The sequence below is a fragment of the Erinaceus europaeus genome, chromosome 1, assembly GCF_950295315.1.
Source record: "Erinaceus europaeus chromosome 1, mEriEur2.1, whole genome shotgun sequence".
Classification (NCBI taxonomy): Eukaryota; Metazoa; Chordata; class Mammalia; order Eulipotyphla; family Erinaceidae; genus Erinaceus; species Erinaceus europaeus.
In genome coordinates, this window is record NC_080162.1 from 58,076,162 (window position 1) to 58,102,711 (window position 26,550).

Sequence of the window (26,550 nt, forward strand, 5' to 3'; positions counted from 1 at the left end):
GATTTTACTTACAGGTTTTATGCTTCCATAAGTATGAAAGGTAAGACTATTGGAGATGTGACACACATTACTTCTCTTTATTGGGTATACTTCTTGACCAAGGAGTTAAATCTTGCAAGGTAACAAAAGGAGGAATGATCTTACTTGGAATACTAAACTCTGTAGCATGCAAGTAAGTAGAGACCACCTTGAGTTAGCAAATGTGATAAGAATTCAAAATGTTTTATTTTGACCTCCAAATTCACCAAATAGATACACACAAGTACGACTGTGAGTTAGTGGAAAAAAATAGAAAATAGAATGATGCTACATGATTAGAATGTGTGAGAAAAGGGCAGGGGAGGCAGCATAATAATTGTACAGGAGACTTTAAGATCTGAGGCTTCAAGGTCCCAGCTTTAATTTCTAGCACTACAATAAACTAAAGCTAAGTAGTGCTGTGGTCTCTCTTGGCGTCTTTCTTCCTATATCTCTCATTGAAGTAAATAAATAAAATCTATATTTAAAAGTAATATATGTTGATATTACATGGTAACAATGATATCCTCAAAATCAAGTGGGGGAAATATAATTTCTTAGAAACCAACATTTTTTTAAAAGTAGACCTAGATGTTCAATAACTAGTTTGCATGTTTAACTTTGACAGGAATGACAGCCACCCTTTATCCGATAGTCGGTAAATAATAATTCCATATACATTATCCCCGTAAATATTAAATACATAAGCTCGTGATACCAATATCTTTTTTTTTTTTATTTAAATTTTTAATTTAAGAAAGGATTAGTGAACAAAAGCATAAGGTAGGAGGGGTACAACTCCACACAATTCCCACCACCCAATCCCCATAACCCACCCTCTCCCATGATAGCCTTCCCATTCTCTAGCCCTCTGGGAGCATGGACCCAGGGTCGTTGAGGGTTGCAGAAGGTAGAGGGTCTGGCTTCTGTAATTGCTTCCCCGCTGAACATGGGCGTTGACTGGTCGGTCCATACTCCCAGTCTGCCTCTCTCTTTCCCTAGTAAGGTGTGTCTCTGGGGAAGCTGAGCTCCAGGACACATTGGTGGGGTCTTCAATCCAGGGAAGCCTAGCCAGCATCCTGGTGGCATCTGGAACCTGGTGATTGAAAAGAGAGTTAACATACAAAGCCAAACAATTTGTTGAGCAAACATGGATCCCAAGATTGGAATAGTGGAGAGGAAGTGTTGGGGAGGTACTCACTGCAAACTCTAGTGTAATCCTGCTTTCAGGTATATATTTTGCAGTAGTTTATGGATACGTGTGCGCATACGCTCTCTCTCACAGAAACTGGTGTATGTCTAGGTTATGGGACTTTGTTAGAAAGTGAACTACCTGAGATGAAATTAGAGTGTACTATAAAAGGAAAGGTCTCACCCGAGTAATGAAGCTGAAGGGTTGTCATTCCACACGTGAAGTCTCTGGATACACTCTGAGGTGAAGCATGTTGAGATGGCAATCGTTGCTTTGGTTAGGTTGTGATCGGCGGATGCAATATTATTTGGTATGGATTGGGAGAAGCATACGGGAAAGTGAGCCCTATCCATGGGTGCCAGGACTGGGGGAAGTAGGGGCTCTATAGTGAAGATGTGAGGTTCCTGCTGTCTTAGGGTTCAAAAAGACAATCAATAGTTAATATTATCATCACATTATTTGTTAATTGGGTTAACTTTGAAAAGTCCCTTTGTTATGGTTTGCTGTACAGTACCCAGTATCTTGTATATAGCTGTGCTATTGGAAGCCTCCAATCTACTTGGTCTAGGCTTTTGAGAGAGTCCGCATATCAAATACGTAGCCTATCTATTAAAAAGATTCAGTTTGTCTCCTGAGAACCTTTGAGACATACAATTGATTTCCCCCTCTCATATTAATTAACTACTGATTTATATGTCTACATTTTGCTAGGAGTGTACATAAACACCATTCCCATCACCAAAGGACCGTGACCCATCCCTCCCGCCCATTCCCACCCCCCACTGGCCCAGAAAGCTACATGTCTACCCCTCACCACTGGGTTTTTTCTTTGGTGCCCTACTTACAATTTGATCAGGTCCTGCTTTTAGTTTCCCTTTCAGATCTTCTAAGTCAGCTTCTGTTGATGAGTGGGATCATCCCATACTCATCTTTAACTTTCTGACTCAGTTCACTTAACATAATTCCTTCTAGCTCTGTCCAAGATGGGTCAGAGAAGGTGGGTTCATTGTTCTTGATAGCTGCATAGTATTCCATTGTGTATATATACCACAGCTTTCTCAGCCATTCATCTGTTGTTGGGCACCTGGGTTGCTTCCAGGTTTTAGCTATTATGAATTGTGCTGCTATGAACATAGGAGTACACACCTCTTTTTGGTTGGGTGTTATGGATACCAATATCTTAGTCTGTTCTTTCACTGACACAAAATTTGGACTGTCTGAATTTGAGTCTATCCTCTTTAGTCTTTTCAGTTCTATCACAAAGCCAATCTTCTTCTTCTAGCATTTGCCCTTCTTCCATAGCCAGTCAACAGCGTCAGGTTGAGCCTGATGTAAAGTTTCGAGACCTCCTTTGAATCTGGAGAGGTGGCAGTCATTGACTATGTGGGTCATAGTCTGTCTGTAGCCGCAGGGGCAGTTCGGGTCATCTCTGGCTCCCCAGCGATGGAACATAGCGGCACACCGGCCATGGCCTGTTCGATAGCGATTGAGGAGGGCCCAATCATAACATGCTAGGTCAAAGCCGGGTTGACGTTTGCAGGGGTCTGTGATGAGGTGTTTGTTCTTTACCTCAGCTGACTGTCAACTCTGCTTCCAAGAGTCTGGAACAGAGAAGTTCAGTGTAGGCATAGGGGACCAGATTGGGTGACGAGACGTCAAGCGTTGGACAGGGTGGGTGAAGATATCCGCATATATTGGCAGGTCCGGTCGAGCATAGACATGGGAAATGAACTTAGATGATGCCTCATCCCGACGAATATCTGGCGGGGCGATGTTGCTAAGAACTGGCAGCCATGGAACCGGGGTGGAACGGATGGTTCCAGAAATTATCCTCATGGAGGAATATAATTTGGAATCGACCAAGTGGACATGGGGGCTACGGACCATACTGGGGCACAGTATTCTGCAGTGGAATAGCATAATGCCAGAGATGATGATTGCTGTGTGGAAGCGCTCGCGCCCCATGAGGAGCTGGCCAGTCTTGCAATGATCTTATTCCTCGCGCCCACCTTTGCTGCAGTTTTTATGAGATGTTCATGAAATGACAGGGTGCGATCGAGAGTAACACCAAGATAGACTGGCTGGGCTTCATGCCAGATTCTCGTATCATCAAGCTGCACATTAAGCTCACGCGAGGCCGAGGCATGGTATAGATGGAAAACAGATGATACCGTTTTTGCAGTGCTAGGGATTAGTCGCCATTTTTTACAGTAATCAGATATCAGAGACATGTCTTTCGTGAGTGTTTCCTCGAGGATGTCGAACTTGGATGCCTGAGTTGCACAGCAGATGTCATCAGAGTAGATGGACTTCCTGGAAGAAGTTTCTGGAAGGTCATTGATGTAAATATCAAATAGCGTAGGAGCCAGAACAGAGCCCTGGGGGAGGCCACTTGAGACAAGTCTCCATCTGCTAGACTTGTCACCCAGATGCACCCAGAATCTTCTGTTTTGGAGAAGCCAATAATAAGGTACATTTCTGGTTAAAGTCACATGACTAGTCTCAAGCCAAGCCTTGTCATATTGACTGGGTAGACTTGAAAGTACAGGAGCCCAAATTTTATGGAATTAATTAGAAGGAATGTGTCTTTATATTAAGATAGGAATACATATAGTTGAGTAGAAATATTTAAATGTATATGACTTTAAGGTAAAGGTAGTAGAGACTGGGCAGTGGCACAATCAATTGAGCCCACATGCTACCATGGACAAGGACCAGAGTTCAAGACATTAGTCCTTACCTGCATGGGAAGTTTCACAAGTTGTGAATGAGTGATGCAATTATCTCTCTTTTCCTCTCCCTCTCTTTACCCTCTTTCTTTTTTTAAGAAATTATTTATTTATTTATTTATTTATTATTGGATAGAGACAGAGATAAATTAAGGGGGGAGATAGAGAGGGAAAGAGACAGAGACACACCTGCAGCACAGTTTCACCACTCCTGAAGTTTTCCCCCTGCAGGTGGAGACCAGGGGCTTGAACCTATGTCCTTGCGCACTGTAGTGTGTGTGCTTAACCAGGTATGCCACTGCCTGGTCCCCTTCTCCCTGCCTATCTGCCCCTTCCCTGTCAATCTCGGTCTTTATAGTTAATACATAAAATTAACTAAAATAATAAAATTCATTTGTAAAAGAATATATATTTAAGACAAATTAAGTTTTCCAGAATTTCTCACACTATAGTCAGACAGTGGGTTAACTGCATGCTTGTGGAAAAATGTTCATATAGAGCTTTCAGCATTTTAAGCTACTTTGCAGCAAATTCTATGAAATAATCCTAATATGTACTCCCTATTTTTCTGCCCATTGGACTACTACAAATTTTTGTTAGTTTTCTTTTCTTTCTTTCTTTCTTTTTTAAATTTTTATCATTTTTATTTATTTATTGGAGAGAGACAGCCAGAAATTGAGAGCAGGAAGGGAGATAGAAAAGGAGAGAGACAGAGAGACACCTGCAGACTTGCTTCACCACTCGCAAAGCTATCCCTCTGCAGATGGGGACCAGGGGCTCAAACCCAGTTCCTTGTACACTTTAACATGTGCACTCACCTAAGTGCGCCACCACCCAGCCCCTGTTAATTTTCTTTATTAATCTCTTTCAGTTGATTCCTACATTAGTGAGCCTCCTGTAGTATACACTAAAAGTGGAGGCATTTGTACATGTTTATTTACTTGATGGAGTTGTGATTTTCTCTGAGCACCCTGACTGTTATTTCTGCTCAATTTTGCCAGTGCATTGCAATGAGAATGTTGTTTCAGCGCACTTTGACAGAACAACGTGATATTTCCATTTCTGAGAAAAATCAGAAGCACTGTAAGAAGTCTTATGCAAAGTCATGATTCATGAAGCCTCGAAAGATCCAGTTAACCATTTGGCAACCACTGACTAGAGAAGAAACTTGGCTGAAGGTTGCTAAATGAGATAGAAAACAGAGGCTATTTCATGATGAGACTATAGTGTGAACTATTATGGCAATAGAAAAGATTTTAACACCAAGGGAATAGTGTATAATTCCCTAATAACCAGTACATATTTTTTTTAAGTATAGCTCCACACAGTTGAGAATTTATGGCTTCTCCACAAAATATTCCTGAAATATTTGACTTAAAATTTAAGTACACTTTAAATAATTTGTTTTCCAGAATGTGTGTGTTTCATAACTTAGAAATGAAATAAAAAATAAAAACTTGGTTGAAGTTTTTGAATGAACACACCATCAGTGGGTCGGTCTTTCCAAATACTTTCTACATCTGGTCACAAAATTAATTGTGCTTCCCCTTCCCAATTTTCCCCATTGTATAAAATAGAGGATTCATTTATTTTTAAGAAATAAATCATCTAGTTAAGTTCATGGAACAAATCCCATTTTTGTTCAGGTGGAAAAATTAGTGTGGACAATGTTGTTTTAAGAATGTTTCTCTTTAAGCAATTGACTAGTTAGTCTAAATTGTACCAATATGCCAATTACACTTGTACATCTTGTAATGTGGGCACTTCCCTCTCCTGCCGAAGGATGAGTCGGTGGGATATTACTGGATACAGCACAGATGTGAATAAAGCATCATACCTGCTGAAAATGCAAACAAAGTCTGTATTTTTGCTGCTCCTAAATGTTGACCTGTAACTGGCACAGGAAACATCAATGAAAACCAGGAACTAGCCAGCATAGGATTTAGCATCACAGATGCTGTAGCAGAATTAAGTCTAGAAAATGGGTTTTTAAGGAATTACAGCATCAGACGTTAGTTAGATAACAAGACTCTATATAAAGGTATAAAGGGCAGAACATCTGTTGGCTATTTTCAGAAAGCTGTCATTCTTTTACTGGTTATTAAAATAACCTTTGTGAATGCCTGGCTATTATTGTTCTTTTTGTTTTTGTATGCCCCCAGTAATTATAAAAATTGACTTGCCTTTGTCAATTTTATGCTCCAGAATCCTCTTTCTTTTCTTTCTTATTGTTTTTGTTTTGGTTAGGTAGTTATTCTTTTGTTGTTTTTGATTATGTTGTTTGGCTGAAGGGGGAAAATATTGTTTTACTACAGGTTTAGGACAGTAATAATTATTTTGCAGATAATAGCTAAATGCTCTAAGCTTATGCAGATGAAACCTTACATTTCAAACTCTAACACAAGGGATATTAAATAATTAGTAGTCCTTTTCTATTCCCTTCTCTGAAAGTATTTTGATATTCATTCAGGATGGATTTGGTTTTAAATTTTAAATTTATAATATTAAGTCTTACTGTAAGATTAGATTATCAGAATTAGATGGGAAATTCAAGTATCTATCTCTCTGTCTCTCTGTCACCCCATTCCCTGTGGCTGTCTCTATCCAATAAATTAATAAATATAAAAATAGGAAGACATATAAAATATTTTATAAAATTTATAGAAATATATATAATATAACATATATTGTAATGTAATATGTTATATACATATATAAAATAAATATATAATATAAAATTTATAAAGTAGTTTATAAAATAAAAGATAAAAGTATAATACAAAAATTTTTAAATGAACTTTTTCTTTTTAAATTTCCTTATTGTCACCAAGTTTATCTCTGGGTCTTGGGCATGCACTATGAATCTACCACTCCTAGCAGCATTTTTCTTTTCTTTTCTTTCCTCTTTTTTTTTTTTAATTAAACAGGATAGAGAGAAATGGGAAGGGGCATAAAAGGAGAAGGAAAGACACCTGCAGACCTACTTCAGCATTTGTAAAGCTTCTCCCCTGCAGGCACGGAGCAAGGGCTTGAGCTGGGTCCTTGCACATGGTAATGTGTGTGCTCAACAGGCTGAGCCACCACCACCTCCACCTCCAACATGAACATTTAAAATAATCCACTGAATGAAAGATCATGTCACAAAATGCAAATTAAATAAAAATTCTCAAGGGTACTTGAACAACACTTCAAGTCTCGAGAGAAAATAAAAACAAGACTTGAAGGTATTCTCTGATGAAATATATGGTCTGACCATTGAAACCATGAATTTGATTTATAAAAGATGAAAAGGAGAACAGTCTTATATAAATTTACCAGAGTAAAGACAAATGTGGTATAGAAAGATGGTAGAGGAATGGACTTACCACTGAGGGTTGGAGAGTAGAGGCTACTTCTTCCAAAGAAAGAATTAGGTAGGCCAAAGATATAGCTCAGCTTCTTTCTTTAATTTTTTTATTATCTTTATTTATTTATTGGATATAGACAGTCAGAAGTTGAGAGGAACAGGGAGACCAAGAGGAAAAGAGAGACACCTGCAACCCTGCTTCACCACTTTCAAAGCTTTCCCCATGCAGGTGGGGAGGGGGGGGGGGGCTTAAACCCAGGTCGTGGAGCATTGCAACATGTGTGCTCAACCAGTGTGTCACCACCCAGCCCCTAGAGCTCAGGCTCTTAAAGGACCAATGTGCATACCTAAGCACCAAAGGATTAAAGGTTCAAACCCCATTACCACTTTATGCCAAAGCTGAGCAGTGCCTGGAGCCTCTATCTCCTTCCTTTCATATAATAAACAAATAATTTAAAAAAGTAAATAAAAATAAACCATCAGCAGAAGTTAGTATTTCACCATTTTTCTCAGTAGTGTTCTTTTAGAGTTCCTGAGTCAGTGAACAGTGGCAACCAGTCATTCAGTGTCTATAGGACCAGTGAGCAGTTTTGAAGCCTTTTCTGTACCCTGAAGTTGATTATATAGACTGCCAGCTGGAAAGATGACTAAAGTAAAAGGTGGTGTATCTCCCCCCCACCCCGAGATTCACAGTCTAGCTGGGCACATATTCTTTTGTCTGGCATTTAAAGTTATAGCCATTTGTAGCAGATAGATGCTGTGGAAGAATAGAAGAGGACAGAGGGTGACTGAGAGAAGAGACATAGATGGAACACCCTTGTTTCACTATTCTTTCTTTCATAAGCACCACACATACCCCCCTACTGCTTCCACCACCCACTTCTCAGGGGGCATTGGGATAGAACTGCTTTGGTTTGCTACTTATTGTATGAGACAGGAACCTATGGAAAACTACTCGAGTGATTACTCTCTTGGAGTTGGTCTTTTGAACAACAATGGACAAAAATCTTTTGCAGGAGTGAGAGGAACACTTGCTTGAGAAAAACAGCTTTTGTCCTCAAAAGTTCTTTCAGATGATATGTTAATGGGCCTCCTTTGAACTGTAAATGGCATCTGCAGGACTGTCAGATGCTAATAGAAACACAGAGGGAATGAGAATGCCCAGGGAGGTTGCCTAGTTGTGTGGTAGCCTCCAGGTTTCAGAGCCACCTTGTGATTTGGCATGATATTCCAGTTTTAGGGAGAGATTTTTTTCCTTCAGTCCATGAAGCGGGCAAATGCTAGAAAAAGAAGTCCATGAAGCCATCTTCCCCTTACACCACCCCCTACCCCTGTCCCAAGGTTGTGACTTGCTGACTTTAGAAAGTACTGTTCTCCCTGAGCAACCTCATAAACAGCAATGAGTGACAATTCTGCCTTGAAAATTTTAATTACTGTGGCAAAAAGAGACTAATTATTGAGTTTTGTAGCTGAACCACCTCTGCAGATGTTCTTAATCAAATAAAAGAAAAAGGGAATAGAGTATTCTCAGAGGTGGCAATAGAAAATATACAATGAGGGTTTACAGCTGGGTTCTCTGGGTTGACATGAGTGCAGTTTGAATACTTGATAAACAATAGAAGGAAGGGTAATTTCATGTCACAGAGTAGCTCTTAAAGAAATTTGAGGGGAAAAAACATTTCTGGTCTGTCTTCTCAGTTTAAAAGTGTGTGGGGGGGTATCATACAAGTGATGGCAAACATAGAAAAGATCTCATGCATTAACTACTTAGAAACTAAATAGGATTAAACTAACATTTAATAGACTGTATAGTGACATAGTCTGTTTGTATTTGACCAATTCTCCCCAAATTAAGACAAATGTTAGGGTTCCAGTGGATTATTTTAGGTTGAAATATGGAATTAAAAAAAATAGTAACACAAAGAATTCTGTGAAGTTACTACCTCAAACAATCAAAAATGTATTCCCACTTGAGAAATCTGGGGTTGATACCTAAGAGTAGAAGAGTTGCGGAGTTAAAAGTCACCTCCTGCTAGTCTTTGGTTGAAAGCTGTTGGGATGGATCGCAATAGTTTTCAAACCCACAGTTTATTTAGTAGTTAATCATCATTTCCTAGCATTAAGAAAGCCACAGGCAACAAAACACAGATACTTGGCCAACCCATTGTCCCCACTATTAAGACTATAAAAGGAGATGGACAGGTTAATAGAGTTCATGTGGTGACTGGAGACTACATGGACTTACTCTGGTTTTTGTTGTTGTTGTTTGTTTGTTTTGTTTTCCTTTTCTCATTTAAACTTTCTTTCGTTTTAATTATTTTTTTATTTATTGGATAGAGACAGCTAGAAATTGAGAGGGAAGAGGGTGGTACAGGGAGTCAGATAGAGAAACACCTGCAACACTGCTTCACCACTCACAAAGCTTTCCCCTTGCAGATGGGGAATGGAGGCTCGAACTCAGTTTCTGCACATTGTAACAACCAGGTGTACCACCACCCGGTCCCCTCTCACTTTGTTTTTTATTGATCATTTAAAGTCCATCTAAGAAAGCCATCTCTTAGACAGATGAGAGCCACTACTCTGATACAAAAGGATGCACACAGCGTTAGAAATAAAAATTCTGGGAGTTGGGTGGTAGAGCAACGGGTTAAGCGCACGTGGCGCAAAGCACAAGGACTGATATAAGAAATAAAAATTCTGGGAGTCGGGCTGTAGTGCAGTGGGCTATGCGCAGGTGGCGCAAAGCACAAGGACCGGCATAAGGATCCCGGTTCGAACCCCGGCTCCCCACCTGCAGGGGAGTCGCCTCATAGGCGGTGAAGCAGGTCTGCAGGTGTCTATCTTTCTCTCCTCCTCTCTGTCTTCCCCTCCCTCTCTCCATTTCTCTCTTTCCTATGCAACAATGACAATAACAATAATAACTACAACAATAAAACTACAAGGGCAACAAAAGGGAATAAATAAATAAAATAAATATATAAAAAAAGAAATAAAAGAAATAAAAATTCTATATGCAAATATATACCTCAGTTCCTTTCACCACCAGCTACACTGAGATATACCTTTGACTGATTTTCTTATGGCTACTATTCCACAGTTACCTGTTGGCCGAAAACACACAAAGCTTTGAGAGACATGTTTTCCACAATACTGAGTGTCAGATGGAGCCAACCTCAACAACCACACTGTCATTTTTATTTGTGTTACAATTATAGTTTATACCCAGTTGAATAATATCCTTTTGAAAAGAGCACCGCATGTGACTGCTCCTCCAGAAGAAGCAGGCAACAGAATTGTCTGTGAGATCTCAGGTGACAGAGTTCATGTGTGACTGGCTGCCGTGATGAGCACTATTAGAAAGTAGATGTGAAATAAATGCATTCTTGATAAAATTGTGGGTTGTTACTGTAGTAAACAGAGATTTGCCAGCAGGTTTACTGGATCACACATGTGATCAATATCTAGGGAAAGAGGGAAGAGTTGTACTGTGAGACAGTCACAACAAAGACTTTGGCTAAATCCTGCCAAGAGCTCTGGAGCTGGAGTGGCATGTTGATTTACTAGGCAATGATGACAAAATTTGGCAGGTCAAGCAGACTTAGTAACAAAAATGTATTTTTTCACATTCTGGAGGCTGGAAGCCCGGGAATGAGGTGTCTAGGGAACGAGGTGTCTAGAGCAGTCTGTTCCAAGGTCTCTCTCCTTGCCTTGTAGATGGGTATTTGCCCCTCTTTACTTTGTGTCCAAATTTCCTGTCACTCATCATACTGAATTAGCAGTAACATCAATGGCTTTGTTTTAGTTTAATTACCTCTTTAAAGGCTCTACCCTCAAATACAACCACATTGTGAAATACTAAGTGTTTGGACTTTAACATATCATTTGGGGGATATGGGTACAATGTGTTTCAATACTCATGGCTCTTTAGAACAGCATCAAATTACAGGAATGGTTGTAAGTTTTTAGACTGTGGCTGCATGTCAGTCATTGAATGCAGGCTGGCTTTGGAAAGAGAATGAGTGTGAGTTGATGTACTTTCTTCAGGAGAGGACAGTCCTTACAGGAGGTTTCCTCAGAGCAGTCAGCAGCAGTATCTTTAGCAACAAGAGTGACTGTTTTAATACACAGGGCAAAGGGTAGGTAGCACTTAGGATTCTAAGAGTCTCTGCAGTGATCTCCTCACTCCTGAAAAGGGGTCATGTTCTTCATCTTTGACATGTGTTCTCAATATCTTCCAAGATCTGAATACAAAGTAAGTGAAGGACAGGATTGCCATGTTCCTATATAAAACTACTGCCCCTCAGCTCCTGCATGTGTCCACCTGCATTTATTCTTAGCTAAGCATATGGACCAGCTTCAAGGACCACAACGGATGTACATTTAACAGTATGTCCACTTTGATCAAAAGTCTACTTGGAAATCAAACTTGTATGAATGAGCCTCCAGCTCAAACCAAAACAACCTCTGGGGGCTGGAAAGACAGCATAATGCTTATGCAAAAGAACTTCATGCCTGAGGCTCTGAGGCCCCAGGTTCAGTCTCCAGCACTACCACAAGCCAGAATTGTATTCTTGCATATCTCCCTCTCTCTCTCATATATATATATATACACACAATAAAATAAATTAAATGTTAAAAATATCTCTTGGTTTTCTAGATTCATAGACATTTTTCTTGGAGTTGAAGAAAATAAAAAATAAATAATAGCAATTTGTCAAAACAAAATAAGAAGACTGAATTGTGCTTGAACAGAGCAAGGACAGATGAACTGAGTAATTTAAAAAACAAAAAAGAATCACCCAAATAAAATATCTTCTTCATGTATACAAACACAATTCAAAATGCCAAATAAAAAATATTTTTAAGTATTAATGGACTATAAATGCTCTCTTATTCATCCAGACACCTCTGGGAACATAGAGAAAAAAATTTCCCATTCTATAATTTGGAAAATGAAATACTAGATTCTGTGTAAAGAAGTCAAGTATGGGGTGCCCAGTGGTGGCACATCTGATTTAGTGTACATGTTCCACTGTGTGAGGACCTGGGTTTGAGCTCCTGGTCCCCACCTGCAAGAGGAAAGCTTTGTGAGTGGGGGAGCAGGGCTGCAGGTGCCTCTCTGTCGCTCTCTCTTCCTATCCTCCCCTTCTCTCTCAATTTCTGGCTTTCTCTATCCAATAAATAAATAAAGATTTTTAAAAAATCTTAAGGGTTAGATAGCATAATGGTTATGCAAAGAGACTGTCATGCCTGAGGCGCTGAAGTCCCAAAGTTCAATCCCCCACACCACCATAAGCCAGAGCTGAGCAGTGCTCTGGTGTTTCTCTCTGTGTCTTTCTCTCTCTGCATCTCTCTCAAAATAAAATAAATACTTTAAAAAAAATCTTTAAAAAGAATTCAAGTATGAATATAATTAATGCCTTTAGTAGGCAGGAAAATAGTATTCTTTGATCATGGCGGGTATTAAAGATCAGAACAGAGACTCCTGTAGGGTGTTGTGAAGTATATCCATTACTGCAACTCAGGTGCTGCCTTAGTCTCTTTTTTCCTTTTTCTTACTAGATGATATTGTCAGACACAACCCCTGTGGAAAAGGGGATTTACATATCATGTGGTCAGTTTTTTATAAATGCTTCTTTTAAGGTATAATTTCTTGGCAAAGTTGAAACTGAAGTGAAGCGCTTTTCAGCATAACACTCATGACTCATAACACTCCTAATACTTAGACTCATATTTTTCCTTACCTGTTTTATAAGGACAGAGTGGAAAGAGTACTCATCCAGAGGACAGTGATTGTATCATTATGTCTGTGTTGTGCAAGGTATTTTAGGGACCTTATGAGTAATAGCTTATGTATAAATAACTATTATTTGTGGAGGGTTTGCTACATGTTGGTCTCTTTGTCAGACATTTTACGTAGACTATCTCTTGTGTTTACTATAGCCAATTTTTGCACTTAGGATTCTGAGAGTCTCCTGAGAATCCAAAAGCCTCATGTGCACACACTTTCCTCAATCTACACAAAGTCATCATCATTCATTTGAAAAAAAAATAACTTTGCAGACACAAAGTACCAAATCAATTGCTCTTAAAATAAGGAAATCAGATAAGGGGCTGAAAAAGTTGTGGTATGTATGTATGTATGCACAATGGAATACTACTAAGCTATTAAAAATTAGGAGGTCATCTTCTTCACCTCATCTTGGATAGAACTTGAAGAAACCATGTTAAGCAAGATAAACTGAAATTAGAAGGATGAATACCGGATGACCTCACTCATATGTGGAACTTAGAATCAAGGACAGAAAGGAAAAACACAAAGTAAAACTTGCACTGGGTTTGGGGTATTGCAGCAAAGCAAAGGACTCTGGGCGAAAGGGGAAAAAGAAGGTAATGGGGTGGGGGTGAGGAGTAACTTTGGGATACTGGCATTATGGCACGTATTTCTCATCTTACAGAGAAATTCCTATCACTCGCCCAAGTTGGTTTCCGCCCAGGAAGATCTACCTGCAAACAAGCCCTGGCCCTCTCAACTTACATTGAAAATGGATTCCAGAAGAATTTAAAGACGGGTGCTGTCTTTGTTGATCTCACAGCAGCCTATGACACGGTCTGGCACCGTGGTCTCCTAATCAAGATCTCAAGATGCCTGCCTCCATGGGTGGCCAACACTATATCGTTTCTTCTCCAAAAACAGAAGATTCCGGGTGCATCTGGGTAACAAGTCTAGCAGATGGAGATTTGTCCCAAGTGGCCTCCCCCAGGGCTCTGTTCTGGCTCCTATGCTATTTAATATTTACATCAGTGACCTCCCAGAAACTTCTTCAAGGAAGTCCATCTACGCCGATGACATCTGCTGTGCAACTCAGGCATCCAAGTTCGACATCCTCGAGGAAACACTCACAAAAGACATGTCTCTGATATCTGATTACTGTAAAAAAATGGCGACTGATCCCTAGCACTGCAAAAACAGTATCATCTGTTTTCCATCTACACCATGCCTCGGCCTCGCGTGAGCTTAATGTGCAGCTTGGTGATACAAGAATCCGGCATGAAGCCCAGCCAGTCTATCTTGGTGTTACTCTCGACCGCACCCTGTCATTTCATGAACATCTCATAAAAACTGCAGCAAAGGTGGGCGCGAGGAATAAGATCATTGCAAGACTGGCCAGCTCCTCATGGGCGCGAGCGCTTCCACACTCCGATCATCATCTCTGGCATTATGCTATTCCACTGCAGAATACTGTGCCCCAGTATGGTTCCGTAGCCCCATGTCCACTTGGTCGATTCCAAATTATATTCCTCCATGAGGATAATTTCTGGAACCATCCGTTCCACCCCGGTTCCATGGCTGCCAGTTCTTAGCAACATCGCCCCGCCAGATATTCGTCGGGATGAGGCATCATCTAAGTTCATTTCCCACGTCTACGCTCAACCAGACCTGCCAATATACGCGGATATCTTCGCCCACCCTGTCCAACGCTTGATGTCTCGTCACCCAATCTGGTCCCCTATGCCTACACTGAACTTCTCTGTTCCAGTCTCTTGGAAACAGAGTTGGCAGTCAGCTGAGGTAAAGAACAAACACCTCGTCGCAGCCCCCTGCAAGCTTCAACCCGGCTTTGACCTAGCACGTTATGATTGGGCCCTCCTCAATCGCTATCGAACAGGCCATGGCCGGTGTGCCGCTATGTTTCATCGCTGGGGAGCCAGAGACGACCCGAACTGCCCCTGCGGCTACAGACAGACTATGACCCACATAGTCAATGACTGCCACCTCTCCAGATTCAAAGGAGGTCTCGAAACTTTACATCATTCTCAACCTGATGCTGTTGACTGGCTACGGAAGAAAGGCAAACGCTAGAAGAAGAAGACTGGCATTATGGTGGAAAGTTATGTAAGTGGGAAGTGAGAGTGTTTTGCAGACCATGACAGGGAGATGGGAAATTTTACTCATGTGTCAACAACTATAATCCATTAATCTTCCCAATTAAAAAAAAAAGGGGGGGGAGAAATGAGGAAGCCATTCTGCTGAGTCTGATATAATCACAAATGTCCATTAAAACTAAGTTTAGAGCACAGATATGGAGTAATTAAGAGATTCATAACTGAGAAGGATTTGGCATGAACTTGATTTGGTGACTGGGAAGATAAAACAGATGGCCTCTAGGATCTCAAGTTGACTTCTGTTCCGAGCTAACAAGAAAATGGGAACCCTGATCCTACAACTGTAAGGAATTGAAATCTACCAACATGAGGAATGAATTTGCCAGTGGATTTCTCTTCACAGCTCTAATCAAGAATTCACCTTAATTCTGTCCTTTTATCAAAACTCAGTCACACCACGCCAGGCTTTCACTTACATCAAGAGTCAATAAGTGGAATATTTTAAATGCAACATATATGATAGTTTGTTGTGAAGCAATAGAAAGTATCTATTGATACTATAGAAAGGACAGAAAGGGAAACTAAAAGCAGGATCAGATTAAATCGAGAGTAGGGCACCAAAGTAAAAACCCTGTGGTGAGGGGGAAGGTGGACACTGCTTCTTTGTATAACTATCTTATCCAGTCTTCACACCTTGAGTCTGGAAGAATATGGAACTACAATGGGAAAGCTGCTCCTTAGACTAGGCAGAAATTTTGTTTTTTTAAATATAATTAAGGTATTCAATTATATGAGTTAATAAAAAAGGAGACTATGTAGCCCAGGAACTGGTCTAAGTGGTCTAAGTGGTCTAATTATCTTTTTTTTTAATATTTATTTATTTATTCCCTTTTGTTGCCCTTGTTGTTTCATTGTTGTAGTTATTGTTGTTGTTATTGATGTCCTTTCTGTTCATTAGAACAGAGAGAAATGGAGAGAGGAGGGGAAGACAGAGAGGGGGAAAGAAAGATAGACACCGCCTGTGAAGCGACTTCCCTGCAGGTGGAGAGCTGGGGGCTTGAACTGGGATCCTTACACAGGTCCTTGAGCTTTGCGCCATGTGCGCTTAACCTGATGCACTACCGCCTGACTCCCCTAATTATCTTTCTTTCTCTGTTGTGTTAATAAATAAACATTTAAAATAAAAAATATTTAAAAGAATAAATGGAGAGAGTCTTGGAGAACTGACTTAGTTTACTGGCGCTTAAGAAGAGTGCAGAGGTTGGAGATAGAGAAACACAGAAACATACTCTTGCTAGTCTAGAATAACAAAGCATGAACCCTGAAATGTCTCTGGGTCAAGGGTCAGGTAATTGTAATTGACTTTTAAAAGCTGAAGGCTGTTCCTGAATGAAAGCTAGAAAGAAAATAGAGATATCAGCTCTTGAAAGTAGAGAATCCTGTCAATAACCTCAATAAGTTTGATGAAGACCTAGAGCCTCAGGTGAGAACTGCAATGAAGCTCATACCTTGACTAAAGACTTTCAGCAGATGGCAAAACTATATTCAACCTGGATATTTGACCTAGAGAAACTGTGAGATAAGTTAATTGTTATGTAGCCACAGAAATGACACAAGTGAAGAAGGGCAGATTATTTTCTAATTCAGTGATGGAAAAGAAGGGAGTAGGCCTAGTCACCCCAACTTCTTGATACTAATTATTCCAACTTTTTGATAACTAATTAGTAGTGACCTCTTTGGTACATATTTACTTAACAATTTTTATTCGAACGAAACTTTTTTTTTCTTGTGGATCTGGGGCCAAGTACTCACACATACAAGATTTCATGGCTGTGGGCTGCCTTTTCATTTAGATAGAGAAAGACAGAGAAATGGAGTAATGCCACAGCATTGGAGCCTCCTTCAGTACCAGAGCACCTGCCATTCAGTACCAAGACTTGAACCTGTCCCACACATATAGTAAGACATGTGCCCAACTCAGTGGGCTGTCTTTTCAACTCTTGTTATGCTATTTTAACCTTGATCTATTTATCACACCAAGCAAGCTCCAATTGTCCTGGTAGTTCGGACTCTAAAGATATGATATTGTATGCCCAAATATTGATTCAGAAGACTACAGATTTGAAGCCAACATAATGTTAAAAGAAAATGTCACTAATTTATTTTGTTACTATTTTTACTTATTATTGGATAGAGACAGAGAGAAATTGAGAGGGGAGAAGAAGATATAGAGAGGAAAAGAGACAGAGAGACACCTAAAGCCCTACTTCACCACTTGTGAAGCTTTATCCCTGCAGGTGGGGACCAGAGGCTTGAACCCAGGTCCTTGTGCACTGTAATGTGTGAGCTTAACCAGTTGCACTATTTCCTAGCCCCCAATGTCACTAATTTAAAAGAGCTGAAAAATCACCATGTCTGCACCTGGAAGGTTTAAAATATTTCCCAAAATAAAGAATAAATTTAAACATTTTTAATTATTTTAGAGAACATTCATATTTTGTTGCTAAAATTTACTTATTTTTAGTATTCACTATTTTATCAAGGTCTATATACGAGTATGCATAAATGGTACTGTTGGTTTCTTTTAAGAAAGAAAAAAAAGCAACTTCATTCCCTTTTGCCCAGCAAGATTTACTGACACAGGGCAACTCTTCATGAGCCCTTAGTTACAGCAGTATTTGCATGCACACCAAATCTCTGAATGTTTGTCATTTGTCATTGGGGAAGCAAATTACCTTCATCGGAATCTATTCATTCTCCCAGAATCGCTGAACACAGGATAATCTTGGCTGTGTCAGCTGCCCTAGGACTGGTAGCCTTGAAAAATGGAGGTCGACTGCTGATATTCCAAACCTGCCTCACTGTGTAACCCTCCTCGGAAGCAGTGGATATGATGCTGAAAAAGATTAATAGAACTTATGTCATGATGTTTATGGGGTATAAAACCCCAACTGTGGATTAATGACTATATTGGTGAAAGAAATAAATCTTTACTCCCTTATGGCTTGGTGGGGGAGCTGGAGTTGGCATCAGTGGAAATATATAGGGAGATAGCCTTTTCAAGGTCAGCTTTTAAGAGATTTTTTGACCTCTAAGTCAATGAAAATAGAATTTTGATTGTTGATCAAGATAACTATAGTATAAGACTTCTGACCTGGGTGGGAAAAAAAAACACCTTTGTTATGGAGATATAACACAGAAAAGAGCATAGATTTTACATGTAACTTTTGAATTTTCACAAAATAAACATATTCATCAAACCAGTACTTACTACAAAATCAAAACATGACCCTAGGCAGGCATTCCCTTTAGTCCCTTTTCAGTAGCCCTAATCCAAGGATAATTTTTCTGCTATCTTCAAACACCATAATTACTTTCCTACCTATATGTTATTGTCCTAGATAGAAATTGAATCCTCCAGTGTATACTTTTTCTGTATTCTTTTTCTCCATCTTAAGTTTATTTTATTGATGTAAGCTTGTCATTCTTACTAATGTATGATATCCTTCTGTATGAATTAGATACAGCTTATTCTATAATAGATTATATAATAGATTACTATATGAACAGATTACTGCCATTTCTGTTCTCTTAATATTTATAAATTGAAAGCATTGCAAATAGAACTTTTATGAACATTATGGTTTTTTTATGTGAACATATGTACAAACTCTTTTAGATGTCTTCCTGGAAATGTATTTATGGGTCATAGGAAATTTAAAAAACAGCTAATTCAATAGATGTTATCAAATAGTTTTCTATAATGTTTTCACTGGTGTTTACATTCAAATTCAGTAGATGAAAGCTCTTGTTAATTAATCTTCTTGCCAGTACTTTACTTTGTCTTTTCATTTTTTTTAACTTTTAACTTTCTATTCATTTTAGTTTACAGGCAGCATCATTGTTTCCATTGTGCAACTGATAAGCACTCTGTATGAAAACAGCAGTACTGGACTCAAAAGCCATTATGCGCCACATAGTATCATTGGATGAAATGACAGTTGGCAACAATAAGTGACTCATGCCCTTTATATAGCTCTTTTCTACTTTGCAAAAGCACCCAGCCTCCTCTATAATTCTGTTCTTGAGTCTCTGACAAACATAAAAGAAAGTCCTATGTTCTTCTAAAGAGATTATTTTTGGGTTCTGGAACTAAATATCCTTATAGAATATCTGCTGTGTACTTACATTTTTGTCAAATCTGTTTACCTAAATATAGACTATGAGAAATTATGCAGACCTTTGATTACAGGTCAGGGTTTCAGCCATAGCAATGGAAAGGGAAAGATTACTCAATTCTTCACAGGCTTCAGTTTAAGAAATAATGAGAACTATAGTCAAACTTTTAATTTCTGAAGATATTCATTTTGCCTTTTGCATTATTTTAATGAGATTTTTAGCCTGAGGTAACATCTGAATCTACACTTTGTTAATAAGAAAAGTATGAATAAATTTATACGTGTAAAAAATGTTTTACAAAAGTATAGGGTAACACTTTAGGAAGTTCACCAAAAAACCATGAGATAGAACAATACAAATTCCTCTTTAAGGAACTAAATTGGAATTTTAGTAGTCTTGATTAGAAACAGAAATGGCATTTATTTGTTCCTCTTTAGGATCTTTAATGACATGATATTAAAGGTTATATTAGATGGGATTTAGTCAGTGAAGCAGAACCTTGTGAGAGTGATATGAAATAAAGCCTTCACTACTGGGTTAATAACTTATGTATGTGAGCATGCATGTGATCTCTGGGACTTCAACACTGCTGGTAAATTTTCCAAATAGAGAGACACAAAAAGAGGAGACACCACACCACCAAAACTCCTTCAGTACTATAGGGGCCAGGCTTGAATCTGGGTCATATGCATGGCAAAAACACTCTATCCAGCTGAGCTAGTTATATGTAGCTGGCTAGATCATATACAATTGTTGGAAAAGTTGGAGATGCAGATGCCCAGAAAGTACTGGTTGGCTGAACAAAGAAGCCCATAACCAGAGCACAGAAGAAGGAGCTGGTGATGAGTCCTTGGAAAGCTTTTCCATCCACATTTGATAGGACCTAATGTATATCAGCAAGGCAACCAAGAGCTGGTCAAGAGGAAAGGAAAATGAGCTGGGGCAAAGTGGGAGAATTGCAATAGCAAACTGGAACCCACAAAGGCAAACTTTGTTTTTTCTTTTTACTTTCCTTTATTTGCTTTTTTAAAAAATCTACATTTACTGGAAATCAAGAGGGAAGGGGAAGACAGAGAGGGAGAGAAACAGAGAGACACCTGCAGCACTGTTTCACCACTTGAAAAGCTTTCCCCTGAAGGTGGGGACTGGGTCTTGATCCTAGGTCCTTGCACATGGTAACATGTGTGTTCAACCAGCTGCTCCACTGCCCAGACCCCAAAGCAAATGTATCTGCCTCTTGCTGCATGGAGCCTCAATGGTGGCATGTCCTGCAGAAAGAGCTGTTGCTCTTGTTGCAGCACTGCACACATGACCAGACCAGCACCCAGAAAAACTGAAGCAAGAGAACAAGCAGGGAGGTGGTGTGGGCTTGGCGGCAGTGCAGCGGGTTAAGCACACGTGGCGCAAAGCGCAAGGACTGGCATAAGTATCTGGGTTTGAGCCCCGGGCTCAACACCTGTAGGGAAGTCCCTTCACAAGTAGTGAAGCAGGTCTGCAGGTGTCTGTCTTTCTCTCCTCTCTTAATTTCTCTCCGCCCTGTCCAACAACAATAACAATAACAACTAGTGCAACATAATTAAAAAAAAAAAAGGCCTCCAGGAGCAGTGGATTCATAGAGCAGGCACCAAACCCCAACGATAACTCTGAGGCAAATAAAATAAAATAAAATATAAAAAAATAAAAAGAACAAGCAGGAATTGTGAGTTTAGTGAGCCTACTGATGAGCACAAATGGCCACCGCATGCATGAGCCTGGTGCTCTGCACCTACTCTCCCACCAAATGGGCTCAGTGGACATTTCTCTTCCACAGATCTCATGGGAATTCTCTGTAATTGCCAACCTTAACCGAGAACCATTCAAGAAATTAGGTACAGCTAAAATAAGCAGACAGAAGAAAAAAAAAACAACAATTAAGACTATGGATGAGTTATAAAAAGTCCATGAATTGAATATAAAAAGGAAACATAGAGATTGTATGAATTCAATCTGTTTTTTTATAAAGATGTCAAAACTGAGGTCCAAATGACGTTTCAATATTGCAGAGCTAGAGACAGGTATAGACATTGAGTTTGATATATTTTTATCTGGGTTATATCACAGAAAGAAGAGTGAAGATAAAGTTAAAATATATGTCTTGCAGTTAAATAATTGAGGAAAGGGAGACCCCTGTATCTATTTCCATATATTACTGCTTATATATGATTCTCTATACTGTCATATCTTTGAGGTTTAAAAAATCCTACCAATGGTGTCTTAGAGCATAAGTTTATCTATAACACATTTCATTGCTTAGCATTAGGTTTTATATTTTAGCCACAGCATATAACATGCATTTTAGAGTATGGAAATGAGCATTCATTATTGCATCGATAGCTGATCATTTATACAACTACATTTATAGTTCACCTGGAGAGTGAGTTGATTGCAATAGTTTTTGCATTTGTATAAAATGTTAATAGCATGTAAACAGGACTAAGAATAGAAATGCAAGTGAATACAGGAGAAAATATATTTGCTTGTAAATAAACCTTAAGTTATTATACCATAGAAAGGCAGAGACTGTTGTGGGTGTGTGTCTAGGCTTGTACATAGGTTAGGGAGTCACTTTTCTAAGATGAACTAGTGATCTCTGCTCCCTCCCCTCCCTCCCTTTTTCCCCACCCCTATGAATCTCTTCTTCTACTGGGAACTTTAAAGCTTAGTTTGAGTGAATGTATACTGCACACACTGGGAGAACTGAAGGGTTAGGTGGGTCACACCTACTCAAATGCCTTGCCATTTGTAAATCTTCTTTCATTCCTGACTTCCATGAGAAATAACCTTAATGGGGCCAGGCAGTGGGTTAAGTACAGACAGTATGAAGCAAGTGCAGGGACAAATGAAAGGATCCCAGTTAGAGCCCCAGACTCCCCACCTGCTGGGGGGTCGTTTTACAAGTGGTGAAGCAGGTCTGCAGATATGATTCTCCCAATCTTCCCCTCCCTTCTCAATTTCTTTCTGTCCTATAAAAAATATTTTAAAATATGGCCACAAGAGCGGTGAGTTTGTAGTGCACTGGAGGCAGACAGAGAGAGAGAGGGAGAGGGAGAGAGAGAGAGAGAAGCCTTGCTTGCTGTTCCATTCAGTTGCCAGTTGAATTTTGATAGATTGAGTAACTTTTGGCTTTTGTACATTGTTACAATAAAGGATCTGAAGAGATGTCTACTTTCAGGATATGAAATTGAGTCACTGATTTAATATCAGATATGCATGAGTTATGTGTACTCCACTGCTCTACTCTCTTTAACATATTACTCTAAATGTCTCAAGGAAATTTCTTACTTGCAGAAGCTCTCTCAAAACAAAGGAAGCGACCTTTTACTTTTGAAGTATTACTTATGTATTCAATAATTACCTACCAAGATTAATATTATACTGATTTTATGACACTGTTAATAAATTATGTTTTATTTCTATTGTATTTTTGAATACACTAAGCTAAAAAATAACATCATGAAAATCCAACTGTCATGTTCAAATACTAACAGATTTGATAAATACATTTGTCTAACAAGGACAGGAAAAGTGCTTTTTGTTTATCGACATACTTTATTGTCATTCTGCTATACACCATTCATTATGGCTGTTTTATAGGATATAAAGTCTAGGTTTCCATTGGAATTGCAGATATTTATAGCTTGCTGCAAAGCAGCTTTTTGTCATTTATTATTTCTTATTTGATTTATGTATTATCATAAAGAGTTCACACGCAGAGAGATGAGACTGGACATCTTCAGAATGGTATTGCCATAAACCATACACACACACACACACACACTCACTCACTCACTCACATCTGTAATATAGTCATCAGTTAAGCACCAAAATTCTGTAGGAGGTTCTATCATTTTCTTGTTGTTCTAAGACCATATTCTGGTAAGACAGTCATCATATTTCCTTTCACTTTGAGTGTTTATTATTTGCCTCTAGGTGGATCGGATCATCTTCTGTGTCTTCTTAGAAGTTGATTTCAAAATCTACAAAAAGAAAATGACCGAGTTTTTCCCTATAGGTGAGTAAATAAATTTGTTTCCTTTGGAGCTGAAGACTGAATAAATGGAGAGATCTGTGTTTCTACTTATCTCTTTAGTCTTTTTAGCATGCTAAAGACTGTTGCAAATGTGTTAGCCACATATCAGTACCCCTGGAAAATTCTATCACATTTTTAAGGATTCAGGCAGTGACAAGAAAAGTAAGTTCTAGTACATTCTGCTTCAGTAGGTGACCTTATGGCCTTAAGGCAGTCAGGTGAATCCTGGAATTCGAAAATGAAATACTGGTCTCACAGGCATCATGTCCTGAGTTCAGTCCTTGCTCCTTCATCTGCCAGAGCAATGTTCCGGTATTCTCTCTATCTCTGAGTCTCTAATAAATAAATAGATATCTTTGTTTGTTTGTTTGATTGGCTACCAGGATTATTGCTGGCACTTGTCTGTACTATGATTCTACCATTTCGTTCTTTCTTTTATTTGATAGAACAAAGATAAATAGGGTGGAGGAAGAGAAGCAGCAGCTACAGGTGGAGATAATAAGTTTGAACCCAGATCCTTGCACATGATAGCATGTGTACTCTACCCATTGTGCCACACCCCAGTCCCATCAATCAATAAATAAATCTTTTTTAAAAAGTAAAGGACTACACCAAATGATTTCTAATAATCCTTCCATTGGCCCTACATTGCATGAGCTGTGATTTTTTTTCCCCCTAATACTTACAAATTTTCCAGACCAGTGCTTACATCCGTTATATTAATCTCCAACATCCACCCTCACTCCTTGAATCCTTGCCCCAATTTTCTCAGACCAAATTGCAATGATGCTAGCAACACTACCACTCAACCTGGTGTGCCACTGCCAGGCCCTATTTTTTTAAATTTTATAAATAATTAATACTTTGGACTTAAATTAGGTGGTTCTGAGTTTGATATCCAGAATCACATGTGTTGAGTGATACTCTTTCTTTCCCTCTCTCCTTGCACCTCCCTATCACATTGATGAATAAATAAATCTTCAAAAGAGGAACAAATAAAATAACAGTACTACTTATCTAGGGCAATCTGAGGAGAAAGGTAGAAAGATGTTTAGTTCACACTTTTTTTTTTTTAGAATGTAGGTGAAATCTGTGTATTTCCAGATTTCATGTGTCATTACTTGCATTGAATTAATTTATGCTTTGATCTTATGCCTCACGTAGCCTCCTTTTTAAAGTTTTTTTTTAGATTTTATATTTTTTTATCTATATTTATTGGATAGAGACAGAAATCAAGAGGGAGGGGGTGGTAGAGAAGGAGAGAGACAGAGCGACACCTACAGCCCTGCTTCACTACTCGTAAAGCTTTCCCCCTGCAGGTGGGGACCGGGGGCTCGAACCCAGGTCCTTGCACTTTATAATACATGTGCTCAACTAGGAGTGCCACCAACCAGCCCCCTCATCTAGCCTCTTAAGAAGAAGATGTGATTAATTCCCAAAATGATTTTCTTAGTCATGATAAGAATGGTGTCCAGGAAATTTCCAGCTTCCCTGAGCAATGGTGTCTGCTTTTCAGAGGGATTTCTTTTTATATATTCTTATGCATTTGAAGTTGCTCCTCATGTAGCTGGTAAATCTAACTGAAAGGAAGGAGAAAACAGAATAGTTTGCACATTTAAATTTTTTTTGTTTTTTCTTTTTTCCCCTGAGCTTGCAATCTGATATGCAGGTAGATCCAAGTTATTGTCTGGGGAAATAATATCATGGCTAGAAAAAGGACCAGAAAGCTGGATCAGGGAAGAGAGTAACTCCCTAATATGGGAAAGGGGTATAAATACTGTTGACTGTAATATGATGTGATCTAGGGCCCATAATCAGCTTAGGAGCCTAAGTGACCTCTGCATCCCTGTAGATCTGACCTCACATTCTGTGGTCATGAACATTCCAAGCTGCCCCAGTATCGACCCATCTTCCTCACGTGTAGCCACAGGCTCTTTGGAATACAACTAAAATATGCCTACTAGCTATCTAAAAACTGGAGGACCCCCCCAACTCTTCATCAGCACTATTCCAGCCTTTAGGTCCATGACTGGTCAACAATTTGTTTGGTTTTGTATGTTAACCCTCTTTTCAACCACCAGGTTCCAGATGTAGCAGGATGCCGACAGACTACCCTGGACAGACAACCGCACCAATGTGTCCTGGAGCTCAGCTTCCCCAGAGCCCTTCCCCACTAGGGAAAGAGAGAGGTGGGCTGGGAGTGTGGATCAACCTGTCAAAGCCCATGTTCAGCAGGGAAGCAATTACAGAAGCCAGACCTTCCACCTTCTGCATCCCACAATGACCTTGGGTCCATTCTCCCAGAGGGCTAAAGAATAGGAAAGCTATAAGGGAAGGGGGTGGGAATTGTGTGAAGTTGTACCTCTCTTATCCTATGGTTTAGTCAATGTTTCCTTTTTATAAATAAAAAATTTTAAAAAAAGAAAAAGAAAAAAAATTTCTTTTATATTCCTGGTTTTTTTTTCCCCAGATAAGGCAAAAGAAAGGGAGAGAGAGAGCAAAAGGGAGAAAAGGGGATAGGGGTAACACATCCTTCCACTACTCATAAAACTTTCATTCTGCAGGGAGCTCTCACATGGTTAATAGGGCATGAACTCAATCCCTCAGACATGGTAATGTGTGCATTGCCCCAGGTGAACCTGCATAGAGTGTATTACAGTCATTATCTACAACAGTCTCCTTGAGTCTTACCATAGAGAACATGCAAAGTCCAGAAATCAGAATAGGATGTGGGTGTGATTGAGAATAGCTAAAGAAAATTGCTAGAGATATTCAACTCTGCTAATGCTCAAAGTAGACTAATTTTTCTGGATAATTTGAAGTATTTCTTTAATTTTATAATTGAAAGGTTGACTACATGTATTTTTTTCTTTATTGGGAGGATTAATGGTTTATGGTAGGTAGTAAAATAGTTTATAATAGACAGTAGTTTGGTATCTTTGTAACATTTCTCAGTTTTCCGCATAATATTCTAACTCCCCACCTAAGTTTTCCTCCACCGTCATGTTCAAGGACTTGAACATTCTCTACCACTCCAGAATCTTTACTTTGGAGCAATATACCAAATCCTGACTAAATGCATTTGATTTTTTGCTTTAACAAACATTATTTGTCTAACAAATGAAATGTA

General features: G+C 39.2%; 1 protein-coding gene across 1 annotated transcript in view; it reads left to right on the forward strand.

The window, feature by feature from the left end:
• Positions 1 to 648: 648 nt before the first annotated feature.
• LOC103116156 (mono-ADP ribosylhydrolase 2) overlaps positions 649 to 26,550 on the forward strand; it is a 268,300-nt gene continuing 242,398 nt past the window's right edge. The window contains exons 1-5 of the mRNA XM_060201679.1: positions 649 to 676; positions 5,843 to 5,950; positions 10,501 to 10,596; positions 13,042 to 13,106; positions 23,321 to 23,402. Coding sequence (XP_060057662.1) covers positions 649 to 676; positions 5,843 to 5,950; positions 10,501 to 10,596; positions 13,042 to 13,106; positions 23,321 to 23,402 — 379 coding nt within the window. The remainder of the gene's footprint in view (positions 677 to 5,842; positions 5,951 to 10,500; positions 10,597 to 13,041; positions 13,107 to 23,320; positions 23,403 to 26,550) is intronic.